General features: G+C 38.9%; 1 protein-coding gene across 1 annotated transcript in view; it reads right to left on the bottom strand.

Annotated features, from left to right (window-relative positions):
• LOC130921080 (uncharacterized) overlaps positions 1-21,313 on the bottom strand; it is a 54,171-nt gene that overhangs the window by 6,172 nt on the left and 26,686 nt on the right. Inside the window, exons 3-4 of the mRNA XM_057844723.1 lie at positions 4,685-4,866; positions 4,447-4,508 (exon numbers count right to left, since the gene is read on the bottom strand). Coding sequence (XP_057700706.1) covers positions 4,447-4,508; positions 4,685-4,866 — 244 coding nt within the window. The remainder of the gene's footprint in view (positions 1-4,446; positions 4,509-4,684; positions 4,867-21,313) is intronic.

The raw sequence follows: 21,313 nt of genomic DNA, 5'->3' as shown, positions 1-21,313 counted from the left end.
CCCAAGTGGGCACTCTCTTCACTTGTCGTGACGTCACGCACACAATCTGCCAAATCTCGGGCGCCGGTCGTTTTAGCTTGACAATCGAGCCAAATTTCTCTCATTTTCTTGTGTGTAATTACACGAAGTGGCATGATATGAATACAAAAGGCATGCGTTTATGGATAAATGATGGAATATTAAAATTTTCCCAGGGCATGACATACCCTTTAAGTGTTAGTTATGGTATTTGGTAACACTTTATTTGACAGTCGTGCCATAAGACTGTCATAAGACCATCATAACTCTGACATGACATTACCATGAGCATTAATGAATGCTTATGACAGATCTCATTTTGTGTCATCTGGAAAATAATCTCACTTTTTAATGGATGTAAAACATCTGAGCTGGACATAAACAAAACATAACGAAACATAATTTGCCAGATGACACTAAATGAAAACCGTCATAAGCATTCATTAATGCCCATGATAGTGTAATGTCATAATTATGAAAGTCTTATGGCAGTCTTATTATGCCGCTGTCAAATAAAGTGTTACCTATTAACCCATATAAATTAACGAAAAAGCCGCACTGGACTATAAACCGCAGGATTCAAAATGAGGGAAAAAAGTAGCGGCTTATAGTGCGATAATTACGGTAGCTAAATTTCATCTATAGTTCCTTGTCAGGCTGATATGTATAAAACATACAGTATATAAAAAATGCAAACTAAAACAAAGCAAAGTTACAAGACATAAACATAGCGAGTAATCTACCAGACTGAAAACGTACTTAACAGAAGCACATCCATCAGTGTACACAGTATTAGAAAATAAAATAGTAAAACAACAATTGAGTCAAAAAGGCAAAAAACTCAGTTTTCATACTTTTGATGTTCCATTTTTTTATACTCCCTTTTCCTTTCTGTTCCCCTTTAGCATCATCAGAGTACAGTTCCTCTACAACCACCAGAAACCCCTTCATGATTATCTTTTTTAGCTGCTGTGTGTACCTCATCCTTGTTTAAGTCAGACGTCCCAACACACTAGAGCCTTGAATAGGGTAATTGGCTTCTATGGGGGAAAGTCCTCTCGGGCAGGTAAGTGCTCACAAACCGTTATTATTGTTGAGCTCCAGCCTGTAGTACCTGTAACACTCCGTGACCTCCAATCCACTCTGTCAGTGTCAATTGCCAGAAAGTCAAGTACCAGCTTCGTGTTGAGCTGTCACTATTTTGGCGCTGCATTCAACCGTGTTGCCCGCAGCCCTACCTTGACACAAAAGCAGGCAGCTGGGAACATCTGCATGCGAAACTTTCTCAAATTGTAAAGTGAGTCGGCTGTTTATAGGGTGACAAGAAGAGGTGACAGCCCTGTGGTGCTCCTGCGCTATAAAGTCACGGTAGAGTAGAATCAGGGGCCGTTTACATGGGGACGCTCAGAGAATACGTTTAATTTAAAATGTTCATTTATATGGTTTTGTCTCCATTCGGACAATGTCGCAATTACGCATGAAAACGATGTAGTATTCATGCCAGGCCCAAGGGGGCAGTGCAGATTTACAAGGCAACAGCGAATGATGCACTTTGACCCCACCAAGCTCCTCAGCCCGGAACAAAACATGCCCGACCACTCAAAGCAATGGTATTTTTCTTTTGCTCCAAAAGGCACAAAAAATGGAAAACTTCAACATATTTAAATTTAAAAATATTATTAACACAATAAATTAAAGCCGACGTTCTGCCATTTGCTGTTTTTGATATTTAATAGCAAAGCTGCGCACGTCCATGTGATATGTGGTAACGCTTACGTCATCGAAGCGAGGGGGGTTTCCATTCATATGAATGCGCTGCGACCCCCCGAATCGAATCTTTCCACTTTGGAGGCAGGATTCGGATATTTGCGTCTTTGCCTTCCGTCTTCGCCGGCACCATATGCACGCAAGGCCATTCCGCAACGTAGTCATTGCGTCTTCGTGTCGCAGAGTCGCCATGTAAACTGCCCCTCAATCTCCAATCCTAATGAACTTGGGTCAGAAAGAGATTTGGGGGTTCACGTATTGTCAGCCAGCATCTCACAGATTAGCCTCACACCTTTCTCCGATTGTGTTTTAGGAGGCTTTGCTATGGTCTGATGACACCAAGGTTAGCTTTTTGGCCACAATTCCAAAAAGCTCATCATCAAAAAGATCACCATACCTAAGCTAAAACTTTATGGTAGCATGTGGTTGGTGTTTTTTTTCTTTAGCTCAACTTTGGGCCTAACAAAAGATGAAGGGATTTATGAACAAAATAAAACAGTAGTCTGTGATAGCACAAAAAAGTCTTCTTCAAAAAAGCAAAATATATGAAGTCATGAAAAGCCGATACTACAAGAGTATCTGAATTTTATAAATCAGAAGCACTTTAAATAGTGTCAGGTTTATTATTGCCACTTTGAGCGCCTTGAAAGGTAGAAAAGCGCTATATAAGTATAACACCATTTACCATTTACTTAACATCAGGTTGAATGTGATTGGCTCATTATGATCACAACCACATCTCAATTTCATCACACTTGTGCAACCACTGCATTTGAACTGTTTACTGTTTACTTCCCATTTTTGACAAAAAAAAAAAAAAAAAAGAATCAAGTTTTACAGATATGAGGTGAAATTGGGAAACTATTTATCTTGGTCACAGTTTGTAAATCACAGAAACTTGGCATTTAAACTCGGATGTGTAGACTTGAAGCCTATTTATACCTGGATATTATTATTGGATTTAGGCATTCAAATCCTGCAAGTATAAATCACCATTAAAAGCGCAACAAATTTATCGTGTGTGGTTTTTATTTATTTATTTAATGCATAACTCATAGACTCCACCATCAGCTGACAAGACAGCTCCCACAGACATTGCGTCACGCCCTCCGTAGGGGGCCAACCCACGCAGAACGTTGAGTTGGCTTTCACTGTGACAAACTCAAACACACGCTGCGTTCTAATGCCGGATTTAGGTGGAAATAGGACAAAGGTTTTACCACATACTTGCAGGCAGGAGTGTCTCAAGAGTAATTTGGTCGAGGAATCAAGGTAATTATAATATATAAATAGCACCATGCATGGACTTGTAAATGTTGTGAAAAAAAAAAAAATCAATGGATAAAATTAGTGTGACTTAGGGTTGAAACATAAAATGACTAACTGCCCGTTTTTTGCTTTTAACCATGAATCTAGACTGTTTTACGTTCATATCTATAGAAATTCTGCGATTTAAGCATTTATTTATAAGAATTTTCAACTTAAAAAACTCTTTGTTTCGTGAAGGCTGTCATGTTGTTTTAGACAATAATGTAACTTTTGCTTGAAATATTTACTTAAAATGAATGATACCTGCCCTTTTTTGCTTTTAACCAAAAATCTAGCCTGTTGTGCGTTCTACCTATAAAAATTCTGTGGTTTAAGCATTCATTTACAAGCATTTTCAACTTAAAAAACTCTTTGTTTTGTGATGGCCGCAATGTTGCATTTTGTATCTCTACACAATAGCGGGATTCAACCTAAATAAGTTGTGATTGAATATAGGAAAATGCAAATTTTGCTTTTGTTGAGAAAAATTAAGATAATTCCGATATGAAAATTGGGTGATTTATTAGCTGTTGAAAACTAATTTTACAAAAATTTAAGTTGCTATTTTGGGCAAAAAACCTATATGATATGTTAAATATTACTATTGTGGGCAAAAACCTATACGATATGTTAAATATTGCTATTGATCCTGAAAATATAGATAATTATCTCTGCATTTGATGATTTTTGTGGATCTAGCATAAAATTTGAGAATTTTATAACCATTTTAAGTTTTGTTATATTTCAATAAAAAATAATTCATGTGAATTTCATTAGGGAACAACTTTGAAATTTTTATGTCGCTGCTCATGGACACTCATATGTGCCAAAGGAAGTTGCGTGATTTGGTTTTAGGTCGCTGGCGGCTTTGGTTTTTGAAAATATTGGAATTTTAAGTTTTTGAAAATAGGGCCCCTACGGATCGGCCCCGTGTCCCGTCAAATGATAGTGAAGTCTATGCATAAACTCTGTTTTGTCACAAAGAAAGAGAAAATCTGCAGAATTTAACAACCAATAGAAATAGCTATTAAGATACTGTACTGCATAGTCCAAGCTACATGACACTAGATATTGACATAATTTAATCATGATAACAATAAAAAAATAAATAAATAACAGTAATAATAATGATAATAACTTTGAATTTGAAACTTAAGCAACATTTTTGAATGTCATAAATGTTTTGTCCAAGATTCAGCAAAACTGTCCGTTACTTCTAGGTGTTTCTTAAATAAATAAAGGCTCAATAATTTTATTTTGATGAGCTGTGCATTCAGCGAAATATATTTATGACTGACAAAGCCTGTTTAACTGAACTTTGTGTGGTCGTGATTGAGGATAGTAAGTTGTTACCTCAGCTTCCTCTGTTGTCGTTGAGCATGCTGGCTGTGTGTTTTGGGAGGACCACTCCCTGACTGAAAAGAAAATTGCAAAAACACAGATGAAGCGTATATGAGTGTTGTAGAAAAAAACAAAGCTAGGACAGTCGGACGTTAAAGAAACAAAAAGAGTCAACCAAATGGAAAGAAAAGGGAGTTAGTGACTGGATCAACTTACAGGAAGCACACGCTCTGATAATTTAGCCACTGACCTCTTGTATAAAGGCTTGGGGGGCGGAGATGACAAGGGCTCTGTTGGCCCCATCTGCATGTCTTGTCCCTGGTTGTGTGACCATGTGCAGCACCTGGCTCAACGCCAGCACCCAACACCCCTTTGTGTTGGACACAGTGGCCGGTTGGGAACTGCCTTTGATCCTAGGCCAACTATTCATCTCTGAAGGAAGAGGAAGAGCAAAAAAAATAAAAAAGGATAAACAGAAAAAAGAGGGGGGGAATAAAAGTCAACCCCTACTGCCAATTATTGGAGAAACATCAAGGTCTTTTTTGCCTGTGTAAAAAGAGAGCAGAGTAGAGGGGGTGTTGTTTGATGATTTCATTCAGGATAGCGGTGAGGCTGGCTGTGGTTGAAGCTGACTAACAGGATGTGATCATTGCTGTTAAGGTTTTGCATGTCTGTTATGACACATTTTGGCTTGTATTTATTTATTGCCAAGATGCCCTTCTTTAGATGGGCACATGCAATTTGTATCACAGTCCTAAGGTTAGGTGATCGAATCTGGGCTGTGACTAAAATATCGGTCGTATTTACAATCCTGTTTTGTTAGTAGCTTAAAAGAGCAAGGAGTGGATGCATGCATGCCAATCATTGAAACTTTTAATGCAGTGCTTTTATTATGTAAAAATGCAACTCCATATGTTTCACATGAATTAAAATAATAACCCACTCCTTCTCTTACAAACAGACTTGTTCATAAGGACTCAGACACACACACATACATAGAAAAAGGTTAAATAGATGCAGTAAAGAACGTGGCTGGGTACAGAGCTTGCAAGTGAGAAAACACACTCACAGAGACATCTGATCCATGACCTGGCAGCTAGCATTGAAACACCAACACAGTGGCACACATGGAGCTTTGGAGGCACAGCAATCAGGGACGCCATGGGGACAAACCACTGTCATAACCCACCACAGCTCTTGTTAAATGTCTGTAATATGACTGAAGCACATCTAATCAGCATAAGAAAAAGCCAGTGTTCAATCTTAGCAAAAGCCTAAATGAATGATGAAAAGTAATTGACAAGTAAAAAGATGCTGCTTAACAGCCAGTAATGTACCAACGTTTAAAGTGCTGTATAGGAAGAAATCGAGGCAGGATTTGACGTGACGTAGGTCACCTTAGGCTACGTCTACACTAGGACAGATCATTTTCTCCAGGGTATTTTGCCAACTATTTTTATACCTGTCCGCACTACGTTTAAGGCGCGTTTAAAGAGTATTACAACACCTGGGGAAATGCTAATATGCCACTTGCCACTTCGTGTGATTACACACATCGCAACACAAAAAAAATAATAGAAATTTGGATCGATTGTCAAGCTAAAACGACCGGCGCCCGAGATCCCGGAAATCTAGCATATTCTGCGTGTGACGTCACAACAAGGAAACACCCGGCTCAGTGCTTAGTACTGAATGGCGGCGATGATGGCGGACAATTTTGTTTCTAGTTGCAGCGACGAATCCGACGTATCGAACGTTCTTCTAATGGTGACGAGGAGAGTTATGAACCTTTCTTTGGTGTTTTGGGTTATCAGTTTGAGCCCAAACGAAAGCCAATGCAGCCTAATGAAAGGATCATTGAGGGGAGCAATCACACTGATGAAACACCGGCAACAGATCGTGTGGGAAACACCGAATGGTTTGTTTTGCATTTCTTTTTGTGAAGCTGATACACTGGGACTGCAAAATAAAGTAATGTATAGAATGATTATCATTTATTGTGCTATCATAGGTTTTTGCTCTGCCAACAGACACAAATATGAATGGGATTAGAGGATTTGTTGTATATATTTTACGAGCGATAATTTATACATGTGTCCAGTCCTATATCCAATGCTGGATATGTTTTTTATTATAAAAGAGTACTCACTCTGGCCATTTCGAGCTTGGGTGCTCCCTTCCTGTGCTGAGCCTGGGGTGGTGGGGTGGTCTCATCAGTGCCAGTCATCGTCCTCTTTCTTGATAAACCGGGACATTTAGGTGGCTGTGTGTGTATGGTGGGCAACGCATCTGCTTTCAGCAACAATTTCTTAGCAAAACCTGATTTAATTTGTCCATAGTTCGATTAGCTTTCAGGTGTAAAATGCACACCACACAAAACCGTGCCAGAGGCTGTGTCTCCAAAATTAGCCCTCTTTGTCCATAGTTCGAATAGCTTTCAGGTGTAAAATGCACACTACACAAAACCGTGCCGGAGGCTGGGTCTGCAAAATTAGCCCTCTTTGCACGGACGAACTTTACTCCTTGCCTAGTCCAGCTCTTTTTCTCACGTTCGGGAACTCATGGGTACTACATTGCAACAAATGGCTATTTGTACACCACATAGCATGACAGGTTTGAACCATTTTAGCGATTTTTTGATAAAACACGAACCCAACTCTCTCGTCTACAAACAACGATGGCACCTGCCCCGACCTCTTGTTTCCTGGCTGTGACGTCAAAGCCCCATTCGGCTGTTTCCGGAATACTTTCGGAAATGTTTGTAATTTTCGATCTATTATCGATAATTGCTCACGAATGTGATTTATTTTTTTGTTAACTTTATTAATATTTGTTAACTTGCCACATAACGGTTTTATTGATACCTCACAGCCCCTTAGTATTATAATTCTCTTTAAGGACCCCCGCTTCTGCACGGTACGCCTGCATTTGCGCAAACTACGAAAGGCAGCCTCACGTGTTACCTCATCGCCAGCCCGGTTTACCTCTGAACCAGAAACTCATTACTCGCCGGCGGGATATTTCAAAATTACTACACCTTCTAGACCAGAGGTTGGGAACTCCGTTTTGGGATCACTGTTTTTTTCATGAGCAATTGAACGCATCACGTGGGACAAAGAGTGAAGGGAGGGCACGCTCGGCTTTTACGAACAGTTGCTGAGTTGTGTTTGAAAAAAATCTTTAAAAAACAAAAACGAAAGCCTGACATCGTTACTTGGGATGGTACAATCGATGCTCAGTTGCACACTCACCATCTGGAAAATAACAAATAGAAACATATGGTGTGGCGCTGCGTATATTACCTGGAAGTGGAAACCGCAACCAGGAGTGCTTGTGCATAATAGTGGCACTCCTGGAAGTTGTGAGAGTTTTGACAAGAGGAAATGTCATCAAAATGAAACTGATCTAGCACCTATGTGACTTGGGGTACCACGCAGTTCACTTTTTGGGGTTTAGTTTTCCTCTACGAATTTTTATATAATTCAGTTCGGTCGGCACTGAGTTAGGAGGGGCCAGCACCGCTGCTGGCTAATTGGAGACTTAACGCGGGACACGAGCTGTGTAATAAAACGGTCATTTCCGCATAATCTGCGATGCGAGGACCACAAATGGGCATCAAATTGAAGCATATTATTGCGACGTACGTTTGAAGGTTCTACAAAAATGTGTGAATGCATTATCAGCTCATCACAGCTCGTTCATGTCGAGCGAGCCCGCTGGTACCACATTTAAAATTACGGGTTGGCGGAGGGGCAGATGCACTCATCAAAAGAGCCAGAAATTACTAATGGGACATAGGTTCCTGACACCTGTTCTAAAATCTAGATGATAAACTGTAAACAATGACTGTGGAAAAGAAAAGAGGAGCAGGAATGCCACGTCTTGATCGCCCACCCCCATTGTTTACAATGCCGTCACGCACTAAAAATGGCAATGGCACGCTCCATGACGTTATTTCCTTAGTATCCGATAGTTGTAAGGAGACAGCAGTCTATATTAAGCGGTGGGTAATATTACCTGCCTATATTATCCGTGTAACAACTATTCTGGACAGGAGGCACATTAGTGTAGCTGACATGCCGTACAGTCTAACTAATTGCACGTTTAAGGCCATTATCTGTCCTTGTGTAGACGTTGCCGTAGATTGCTGGAATGTAGTGTCATATTTCATTAAGGAGGACCGACTGTATGTAAAAATTTAAAGGCAATTTAAGATCACCCTAACGCAGAAGTATGTCACAATTTCAGGCAATAGGTTGAACGAAATAACGGTATTCAATGGTATTCATCATTAACTATGTCTGGGACACACACTTTGTTGGATGCCACTACGTTCGACATTATATATTCCTTCCATACATTTTCCCCAATTTTTACTGTTCAAGATCACAGATAAACTGGATCCTGTCTTTGCCGACCATGGCAAATGTGCTGACCAGTCATCTAATTTTGCTGCTCTCTCTGTATTATTGTATTAAAAAAAAAACGGACTTCATACAAACTAACAACTGTTCACACTTTCAAACTAAGAAATATGCGAGCAGCAGCTTTTAATCGCGGCCTTTCTGACCCATCTATCTGGTGGGCTTAACACTTTTCATGCACAACTTTTGTGCTCCCCATCTTCCTTCGTCCTTGAGGACAAAGAAAAAAAGAACAGACAATAGCACACACATTGATAACCAAGGACAAGTTTCTATTGTTTTGTCTCTTTGAGGCTCTCTCTCTGGTTGCCGGCACATTTTCCTTTCATGGCCATTTTTTCCTGCATTCTCTGGAGATCTCCCCAGCCAACAATTGAATATAAAAAAATGAACATTAGTTGTATCTCGCCATTGTCCTATAAATTCAAGTCATTTGTCCTTGTCTTTATTTGTAAGGGTTTCTTGTGAGTGTTGTTGTTTCCTATTGTTCCATGATGGTTTCTGATCAGACATAAAAACAGAGAAATAAACAGATTCATATGGGGGGAAAAAATGATTGGATTGTCTTCATAGTGCAATAAAAGAAAGAAATGCATTTTTTGACATACTGCACTCACAAATGTAAAATTGTTAACTCATCTTACTATTATCAGTTTACTTTACCTTCTTTTAATTACTCAGTATGTAGGAAAACTGACTGTAATTATTTACAATATGGAAGTGTCATTTTCTCACTACCTGTATCCTGCCATGCTGAGCATATACTGTAGTTTACTTTAAAAATATTTATATCATAAATCCCTCCTGATTTAAACCACAGTTTGATGTCTGATGAGGTAAATTGTTTGTATTACTTTATAATACAAAGCATTGATGTGTCTCCAGTCAACTAAAGCAATACAAGGAGCTAAAAATTGAAATTAATTTATGTGCTGCCATTGCGATAAACGTCCAATCCATTTCAACCAGGAGACGTGAACGTGTCTGTGGGTCCCTAAAAGTGTGTTATATGAAAGGTGTCCAACTATTTTAAAAAGTGGTTTGAAACTACTCTGTGCTGTATTAAAAAAAATGGTCGACACAAATTATTCTATACATAATGAAAATCAGTATGATGACATTTTTGAGAAGAGAAAGGGGAAAAACAGATAAAAATACAAAATATAAAAGAAATCAATTTCCCAGTTCAAAATGAAAACACCCACACATATAGATGCTGGACAGACATGTTTACATATGTTCATATAAACACAAGCGCGCATGCACACGGATGCTCTCACGAACACGCACACACACGCACAGGCACATACACAAACGTCCACCTCCCATATCCATAAAGATGTGATTGTAGGAACATCTTTGATCTTTTTTCCCCCTCTTCAATGAGATAGATTGCCTGCACACATAATCCATGACTGACATAATGTGATTTGGTAGTATCTCCAAATGGCAGAGAAAAACAGCTGACAGAAATTAATAAGGCAGCAAACTAATGAACAGGAGGAAGGTTTGGAAGAAGATAGTGGAGGTGGTTTTCTAACCTGGCAGCAAAACATACAGATCATCATATATCTTTTCAGGCATATTTTCATGGTGAAACATTTTGAGTCTCTACAGCTGCTTACCGCACAGTCTGAAGTTATTTGTCTAAAGAAATAACAAAGCCAGTAAACCTGTTGTGACCTTCTTGTCTTAATTTAGTTCATCCCAGATGTACAGTATAGTTGAAAGGTTTCCAGTTGACTATTCCACATTAGGTCTCATAACTGAACTGAACTGAGACGGACCGGACCAGGTTTGCTAGTATAAAGCTTTTTAATTGCAACACATTGGCCGAAGAACAAAAATTGCAGATGGTTTCAAGGTTAAGTGTACATCAGCAAGCACATGTCGTTAGTCTTAAAGCTACACAATCAAAACAATCATCCGAATGTATGTGTTGTGCATTCTTTTTCAGAGAGGCACCTGAGTCTTGGAAATCTATTCTTACAAATCATTTGACATCGGAATTAAGTTAAAGCTCTAAAATTAAACAACCTTAGGTGATAGGGTTTTACCATTTATAGCAAAAACACACATTTTAATTTATAATAGAGCAAAGGTTAATGCTTAATATGTAGATTCTGCGTATTCAGTGTGTGATGTGAACAGATTGAAATAACTAGTAATGTATTTTTCAGATTATAAATCGCAATTTTTTTTTCATAGTTTGGCTGGCGGTGCGACTTATACTCAGGAGCGACTTATGTGTGAAATATTAACACATTATTTTATCATTTCACATGTTATTTTGGTGTTTTGGAGTGACACTGATGGTTTGGTAAACTTGTTAGCATGTTCTTTATGCTATAGTTATCTGAATAACTTTTAATAGCTATGTTACGTTAACATACTGGCCACGTTTGCATTTCGTTGTTCATGCATCATGTAACTTTATCGTACTGTACACTTATTCAGCATGTTGTTCTCTATTTTATCTTATTTTAAATGGCCTTTCAAGAGGACATCTGTTCAATGTGTTGGATTTTATCAAGTAAATTTCCCCCAAAAATGCGACTTATACTCCGGTGCGACTTAGATATGTTTTTTTCCTCTTCGTTGGGCATTTTATGGCTGGTGGGACTTATACTCAGGTGCAACTTATAGTCCAAAAAATACTGTATTAAGGTTCCACTTTTAATATGAGCTTCGCTTCATATCAAATTTAAGGTCAAGCATCAAGTAATTTATCTCTGGTGCATAGTGGTCACTACAGTGGACAGCTACTGAAACGTACCTTTCTCTTTAATGCATTGGTTTCTATGGTTTAACAACTGCATAGCAACCTCAAGACTGCTCTCTGCTGCCATAACCTATTGAGGTCAATTCAATTCAGTGGTCAGTTGGTTTAACTGCAAGTAAATATCCTTCTAATCCAAGACAACCGGCAATTTACCACCTATGTTAACTACAACTGGCGTATCCTGTCAATACTACAATGCCCGAAGAGCTACAGTGGTAAAAACATATTATAATATACAGTTACATCTCAGGAAAGATAATAACTGTTTGGAATATCAAATATTTGTTTATAATATAACCATTAACCAATTAACCATCTGTCCCAGTATTTTTTTTTTTTTTTTTAACACAAGTCACATTATTGCGTCACTGTCTGTCTGTTTCGGTTATAAGTTAGTATGTACGCTGTTGGCCATAAGTATTGGCACCCCTGCAATTCTGTCAGATAATGCTTAATTTCTCCCAGAGAATATTTGCAGTTATAAATGCGTTGGTAGTAATATCTTCATTTATTTTGCTTGTAATGAAAAAACACAAAAAGAGAATGGAAAAAAATAATCATTATCATTTTACACAAAACTCCACAAATGGGCTGGACAAAAGTATTGGCACCCTTTAAAAAATCGTGTGATGCTTCTCTAATTTGTGTAATCAACAGCACCTGTTACTTACCTGTGGCACATAGCAGGTGGTGGCAATAACTACATCACACTTGCAGCCAGTTAAAATGGATTAAAGTTGACTCAACCTCTGTCCTGTGTCCTTGTGTGTACCACATTGAGCATGAAGAAAAGACAGACAGAAGACCAAAGAACTGTGTAAGGACTTGAGAAGCAAATTGTGAGGAAGCACGGGCAATCTCAAGTCTACAAGTCCATCTCCAAAGACCTGAATGTTCCTGTGTCTACCAGTTTGCCAAAACTTACCTGAGAAAGCCAAAAACCTTTTGAAAGAATGTTCTCTGGTCAGATGAGACAAAAGTATAGCTTTTTGGGAAAAGGCATCAGTTTACAGGAAAAAAAAAACGAGGCCTTCAAAGAAAAGAACACGGTCCCCACAGTCAAACAGGGCGGAGGTTCCCTGATATTTTGGGGTTGTTTTGCTGCCTCTGGCACTGGACTGCTTGACTGTGTGCATGGCATAATGAAGTCTGAAGACTACCAACAAATTCTGCAGCATAATGTAGGGCCCAGTGTGAGAAAGTTGGGTCTCCCTCAGAGGTCATGGGTCTTCCAGCAGGACAATGACCCAAAACACACTTCAAAAAGCACTAGAAGATGGTTCGAGAGAAAGCACTGAAGACTTCTAAAGTAGCCAGCAATGACTCCAGACCTGAATCCCATAGAACACCTGTGGAGAGATCTGAAAATGGCAGTTTGGAGATAGCACCCTTCAAATCTCAGAAACCTGGAGCAGTTGACCAAAGAAGAATGGTCTAAAATTCCAGCAGATACACATTAACAAATCATCCTCTGAATGCTATGCCATCATATCCCTCTGCATCTGTCTTGCGTGTGTGTGTTTGCTGCACACGCTGTTCTGGTTTGTGTGTGAAAACACCGGCTCTGAAGTACGTGCGCTATTAGGCTCGAGCGTTTACGTCAGAGAATGGGGGATCACTTGAGATTTGACAACAACGCAGCCATATTGGAAGCAGGTCTGGCTCGCGGGACATTAAACTTTAACTTGCCAGTTTGATAAAGAGACAAACACGTTACTAAGGCGAAGAACAGATATGTGATCAAACTTAAGGATGTGAACAATGTTGACCCTTACGAGCAAGCCGAAGACAAATGGAGTAAAGATGTCGACGGGTTCCAAAATTACGCGACATTCTGCTGTATTTATTGTTTGGTGTATGTTACTAAACTCATCAGTGATTCCAAAATTACAAATCGCTACAAAGCTACGAACAGTTTTGCTGCGAATGGGTGCAGGACCTGCACATTATGACCGTATCAAACGGCAACTCCATCGTTCTTGCAAAGGTAGGCTATGTGGGTATACTATTTTCGTTGCCAGGAACCTGAACGCACCCCAAGTCTTGGATGACAAATAAACAGAGCAGAGTAGACTCGCTACGGCCGGTAGTTTCTTCAATTTATTCAAAGTAAGTAACGCGCCACTTATGACCATCAGTAACGGTAATGGCGTTGTAACGGCGGAAAAAATAATTAGTTAGATTACCCCGTTACTGAAAAAATAATGCCGTTATGTAACAGCGTTATTTATAATAGCGTTATTCCCAACACTGCCTAAGAACAATAAAAAAACTTCAGAAAAAAATCTTGACCAAGGATTTCATAATTGCATTAGAGGGTTAATTTGACAAATTTGCACTTGCATAAAACATTGGCATTGCCTGGACAGGTTTTCATGATAATTTCATGATAATTTCACAGATTTATTTCAATTTGGCACCATGAGATACAGTACTTATTATTTGCGTTTACAACAGCCATTAACAGGGTGAATCAGGGATTAAGTGTGTAATATTTTGGTCAAAATTAATGTATGGAGTTTTCTTTTTTATACACCTTATCAATATTCCATATCTGACTCTCACTTTTCTCCTTAATTAACAGAAAGTTCTGGGCTGTGACCTTAGACACACACAAATACATACACCTCAGATTTCCATCTGCTTGCTCTTGCATTGATGTTAGTCTTATTCTCTCTTGCTCACTCATCTCTCTTGGTCCCTAGTTCTCTTCCTCCCTTTGTTGTCCTTGTTGTTTTTTCCATGTCTTTGAAACTTAAAAATATCCCACTCGATTGTGTTCTGTACATTTTGTTACCATGGTGATTGCAACATTGAGCAAGCAAAGCTAGAGAAAGCGTGCATGTTTGTGTCTATAATGTGTGTACACATGCCAATTGCAGTGCTATCAGCGTTGCACAGCTATGGGTCTAATGCAAGAAAACCACAGTAAAAAGAAAAGCACCCACTTTCCTTTCTCTCCTCATTTGTCTACTCCTTTATGCTTGTCCCAACATTCTCATTTTCTTTCCTGATGCTCCTTCATCCTTATCTTTCTCCACGAACCCAGTCTTTAAATATCAACACTACCACTCTGGTTCACTTCAAGGTGATAAGGAATGTGGCAAAAGAAGAAGGAAAACATTCTAAGGACATAAAATTACTGTGACATTTAGGTGCCCTCATACACAGAATCTGTGGACCATTGGCAAAATATTAGGATTTTAAAATGTAAAATTGTTAACACGTCGATAGTTCAGAGATTGCTGTTTAAATTCACGTTCTGGCCGTCCTGAGGGGAGTTTGCACATTCTCCCCTGGTGTCCGTTTTATAGGTACCCTAATTTTGGAAAAAATGTATGGATACCTTAAGTGACGTGTCTACATTTTCAATTGGAATGAATTAGAGACATGACCGAAAATTTGGCGGTGAAAACTTTCGGCGGAAAATACATAAAATTTCATTTTTGGTTTTCGGTTAAAAGACTAAAAGTTTACCGCCGAAAAGTGTGAAGAACCATAGTCGCCTTGTGATGACATAATCAAAACTACAAACGCGCTGGTAGAAATGCTTTCTAGTATACTGGTAGATGACTGTTTGTTCTTTGCCTTCCAGTTGCTTGGAAGCTAAGCTAATACTGGGCTCAATGTCTGATGCACCTGATGCATAGGAAACATAGAAATATATTTCATTTTATTTTTGCAATGGCCAGTTGCAAAGTTTATTTATCCAAATGGAAAAATTCAGTAAACCATCGTGTGCATGGAAGAAAGTACAGTCATCCCTGGCTACTTCGTGCTTCAAATCTCAGTTTCAATTGAAAAAAAAAAAAAAAAAATTAGGGCTGTCAAAATTAATTAAATTAATTAAAATAATGGGCGGTAATTTATTTTTTAAATTAATCACGTTAAAATACTTGACGCAATTAACGCACATGCCCCGCTTAAACAGATTAAAATGACAGCACAGTGCAATGTCCACTTGTAACTTGTGTTTTTTGGAGTTTTGTCGCCCTCTGCTGGCGCTTGGGTGCGACTGATTTTATGGGCTTCAGAACACATGAGCATTGTGTATTTATTGACATCAACAATGGCGGGCTACTAGTTTATTTTTTGATTGAAAATTTTACAAATTTTATTTAAACGAAAACATTAAGAGGGGTTTTAATATAAAATTTCTATAGCTTGTACGAACATTTATCTTTTAAGAACTACAAGTCTTTCTATCCATGGATCGCTTTAACACAAACTTTTTCCAAAGGGGGCCAGATATGGTGTGGTAAAAATGGGGGGGCCGACCTTGGCTGACGTCCTTTACGTAGAACAATATATTTAAGCAAATTTTAGCAAGCCGTTCTGTGTGTCACATTTGCTTTATTATTCTTTTTTTAAGTAATTGTTTCAACAATCTCGCAACCAGCCTTTGTGGCGTTCTCTTTCGGCTCTCGGGCTCTTGCGAAATATTGCTGCTATAAAATTAAACGAGCTTCAAGTTGCTTCAAGTTCTCGCTACGTATCTTCCCTGTAATCTTGTCGTACATGTCAGCATGTCTTGTTTTGTAATATCGCCTCATATTGAACTCTTTTAAAAACAGCGACTTTCTCTTTGCAAATGACGCACACAGTTGTTGCGTATTTTTGTGAAGAAATAGTCCAATTTCCACCTATCCTTGAAGCGACGGCCGTCACAGTCAACTTTCTTTTTTTTGTTGATTGCCATTTTAGAAAATTGGGAGTAAAGGGTAACACGGGGTAATGTTGCTTAGAGTGCTGCTTCCTTTTAGTGGGTAAATGAGGAGCAGCATTTAGTGTGTAAGCTACTTTATATGCTGGTAGCAGTACTGCTGACCAATTTATTAAGTCTGTGTGTGGGCCAGACGTTATTGATTTTACGACAGAGGCTGGGGGCCGGATAAAATTTGACCACGGGCCGCATTTGGCCCCCGGGCCGGACTTTGGACATGTCTGCTTTAACAGAATGTAAATAATGTTAATGCCATCTTGTTGATTTATTGTTATAATAAACAAATACAATACTTAAGTACCGTATGTTGAATGTATATATCCATCGTGTGTCTTATCTTTCCATTCCAACAATAATTTACAGAAAAATATGGCATATTTTATAGATGGTTTGAATTGTGATTAATTACGATTGATTAATTTTTAAGCTGTAATTAACTTGATTAAATTTTAATCATTTGTCAGCCCTAAAATAAATACAGATGAGCTGTCCTGATCCGATCACGTAGTCTCCTCTCCCTCCTGCTGCTGTTCTTGGTCTAGGAGTGCACTGGAGTTGCTTATTAGCGATGATTGACAGAGGTTAAAGTTTGATTTTGCCAGAGACGCTTGGAAGCCGAAACTTCAAAGCGCAGCATGCGTCAGTCATCTTTTAGCTTGTTAAACAGTTGCTGTGGTAACTCATTGCGTGGAAGTGAGCAGCTTGAGCGGATTTGAGTGGACTCACTTAATGAAGCATTTTATAAAGGCAAGCATTTTTCTACTTGTTTAAAATTAATTAGGTGGGAGAGTAACATGTTTAAAACTTATCATAATTATTACATTTGAAGTGCTTAAAAAACATTTATTAAAGTATATATAGTACATAAAAGTTTTTTAATAATACTATAAAAGTGAAAAAATACATATAGTGAATAAATACATTGAACACACACAAAAAAAAAAAAAAAAATTGGGGGGAGTGCTACTTCGCTTTTTTTCACTTATTCTGGTCCCCTTTAACCGCGAAAAACAAGAGATCACTGCATACCAAGCGACTCTTTAGCTAGCAAAGCCAACTAGAATGAAACCTAACAATTGATCCACAGAAGGAAAGCCTTCATTCATATGACAGTGACACACACTGGATCTCATACTGACAAGAAAACATTGTTTGTTTGTTGCTATTATTATTTTGCCAACTTGCTTGCTGATGCATCCTTGTTTTAAAAGGCATCGTGGCAGGGGGCTTAAATAAAATTCTTTGTTTTTTGCTTTTTTCCATCTTTTTCCAGCGCGTTTCTCCCTCTCTCTCTCATCAATTTTTTTTTTTTAAACTGTTGCGAGTCCATCGATTAACTTCATCTATCGTCTCCTCCCTACTCTGTCCGCGACACACACCGCGACGCCACAGCTGCAGGTGCCAGACAAGTCACACATCATTCCCTCCATCCAAACGCTGTTTGTGTGACTGATACGGACTTTTAGGGTTGCCCTTGGCGGGTGTTAATGCAAACAAATCAATCGTCTTGCCTTACTCACATGCTTCTGGCCTGAGTGGCCACTGATTGGCCTGACCTGCTTCTCATAACCAGCAAAGCCTGCATTTAAAAAAAAAAAAAAGATTGAGAGAGAGAGAGAGATTGGTGGAATTCTCCACCTACTCCCTATGGCCAGTCTGGGCTTGGTGTGTACCCCTGATTTTTCTGTTAGTCAAAGACTAACCTCCCTTTCTGGTCAAGGCCATTTTAGATGTCTGAAGTTAAGGTAGAGGTTTGCTGGTTGGTCGTTGTTGAAATGACAACCTGAGAGGAGGCTCAAGGTTGGAGCAATGGCAGGGGTTAATTTGAGCCGGATCTTGCTGGAACAAGATCCGGCACCTCTTGATTTTGACCTCCCTGTATCCCGGGACTTATTTGGGCAGATCCGGCACCTCTCGTGCATATAGAATTATAAAAAAATATAAAATCGTTAGGGGGGGGGGGTCGTTGATGGGTTTCTCCGCTCTATTGTGACAACAATAAGAAAACAATAAACAAAATAATTGCAGCCGGCCGCCACATTCGACCGCAAACTTTTGCTTCTCGCCAGTCTCCCCCTCGCATCCTACTACTCATAGCCTTCCAGTCCCAGCGTCTCTAAAACGGATCGTGCATAGTGTCTTGTTTTGAGCTTTTTGTTGACAAATGTATCGAACACATGACGTGGTGACAACTTGATTTCTTTATTAACACATGGAGCTAACAGCACGGACACAGCTCTGGGCTCTCGGCAGGCTTTGCCTCTCTATCGCACTCCTGCATCACGTGACCAAAACAACAGTAACGTTGTGTGCCCTTCAGGGTGCCTCGGAAAACATAATATCAGAATATTACACATAGTTACAGACATTACAATATAAATTAAATAATAATATGCATAAATTCATTTACACAACTAATCCCATGAATTGCATGTTGTTTATAAAAACTCAACATCATTTGAAAGAGTCGGAGATGTGTTGATGCACTGGAAAGCTGGACCAACAAATCATGCCCCTGACATGGGAAAAAAAAAAAACTTTTGAAATTTGCGGCATCTGGGGAGCAAGCAGCAAGGATCAAACGGTATTTCAACATGCCAAACAGACAGTGTTGTGGGCATGGCAAGTGGGCATTTGAGTTTTGTTTTCAGCACCATTTTCTGAGTATGTTCCGGGACTTGTGCCCGTGTCGTCATCCCTACGCTGTCATATGTACATGTACTTTGTGCTCCGGCACCTATGATTTACAAATTAAGCACTGAGCAATGATATGTTCATGAGGACATAAAGTGATCTTGATGGAAGGGGGTCTCCAAGTGGTTATTTCACAGAACCAATTCCCGATTACAAATTTACTTCTTCTCCCCATGAGGTCCGCTTGTACAGTACTTCCTAATACAGTACATCAACCTTTTACTGAGTAAACTAGGGTCTCCTACTGTTAGGTAGAGAATAGGACTGCACTATCCCCCTGTCGAACTTAAACGAATTTCAGAAAAGCCTACTTTTTGGTAAAAAGTGTTGGCGGTGTTCATGCCTATAATGCCGCATTCCTAATGCTTGCGCTGGTATAAAATTGTGTTGTGCGCTACAATAACGCCCTTTTACTTAGTTCTTTTCATGAAACAGAACTTTTCAAGATATCATATGATTTATGTGAGATGTTGAAATGTAAAAAAATAAACTAAGTCAAAATCAAGAAAATCATACTGTACTGTACTTAAGAAAAGGACACACAGTTCAGATGTAAAATTTTATTAGTCTTACTGAAAGATACCTCTCCCCGAGACTGAAAAGGATAAGAAACAAATGGAGATGTAGGTGCTGGATCAGGTGTAATGAAGACTTACTGTATGATGGTTTTGGGGAAGGTACAGCACAAACACACACACAAACACTTACGTACACACGCACTTTTTTTTTTTTTTTTTTTTAATTGTAGCTGTTGCTGTCCTCTGTGAGCTGATAAACTTCATTTCTGTTCTGAAATCAAATTACACACCACCACTGCAGCCACAGTTTCTGATACCTTGGACTAACCTTCCCTTCTCCTTCAGCAACCAATCCCCTCAAACAAACTTGTCTAATGAAAATACATTCCTGACTTTGGCAGATTTAGTAGATTTCACCTTACACTATCTTTTTTTCTTTGCTCTGTGTTTCTGTAGAGTGTGTGTGTGTGTGTGTGTGGGGGGGGGGGGGGGGTAGTAAGCCATACTAAGAAATGCTGACGTTGGCGTGGTGAGCATTTCTGTGTGCGTTCTTGGAATGAGGTTTGTACTGTATCTCCAAATAGCTTAGTGGCAGGTAGAAAGAGTGGGAAGTGAGATATACTAAGAAAGAAAGATGGAATTGGTATAGGTGCTAGGTGACGATGAATGGATAGAAAATAAGAAAATGATGCTGGGAGAAAAATTCCAATTGATGTTGTTTGCTGTATCTTTTCTATCATCATTAATCAGCCAATTTTATCAACAGTGACAGAACAAAAGGAACCATACCACTTTGGTGAATTGTCTACATATGGGTTTTGTTATCGCATGTAGAGAAAAAATGGATAAGTCATTTATTTGTTCATGGATCATTTAAAGAAGAGACCAACGTGGTTGGCTTATTTCAGTTATTTCACTGATATTGATTACAAAGGAAAAAATATAATAGATGGAACATCATTCCACAGACATTTACAGACCGTAATAATTCTCAGATGTAGATTTTGCGCTTCAATACCGTAATGTTAAAGGAAATTATTGCAGACCTTGATTTTGATGTGTCACAACTAAGGGTGGCTCAAAATATCGCTGAAGTATTGTGATGTATTGTATTGTATCGCACAGTTTAGTGCCAATACACCAATATAAAATATTTGAATTGCTGCTTTTTGATGATATCCAAGTATGTGTATTTACTATATGAGTATTTTAACTTTGATAGAATGATGTAAAGTTTTGTTACGTCCTCTATGTTTTGTCAACATAGATTAGCTTGGTGATTCCAACCAGTATGCTGTAAAAAATCCCTAGGAGTGTTCGGGCCCTTGCCCCCTGAGCCCCGCTGATCCTCCTTCTTACGTGTGTGTCACTGCCTTCATTGCAGGATTGGACAGATTAGTGAGCCTGGGACCAGGTGCTGGTGATCATTATCAACGGATTACCGTAATTTTCGAACTTAACGGCGCACCTGACTATAAGCCGCACCCCGCACATTTGACAGGAAAACGAAGTTTGTTGATAGACAAGCCGCACCGGACAATAAGCCACAGGGTAATCACACCTAATGACTACTGTTGTCATGATGCTATAATATTTTCAACTTGATATTCATTAAAAAAAAAAGAATACTAAATTCCATTTTCGATACTACATAATTTTAGTTTTTTTAGGAACCATTTCAGTGCCATTGGATGATGATAGACGTCCAGTCTTGTGGCTCATGAAAAATTCTAAATCT

This window comes from Corythoichthys intestinalis, chromosome 8 (assembly GCF_030265065.1).
Source record: "Corythoichthys intestinalis isolate RoL2023-P3 chromosome 8, ASM3026506v1, whole genome shotgun sequence".
Lineage (NCBI taxonomy): Eukaryota > Metazoa > Chordata > Actinopteri > Syngnathiformes > Syngnathidae > Corythoichthys > Corythoichthys intestinalis.
This window is presented reverse-complemented; position numbering and strand designations above follow the sequence as displayed.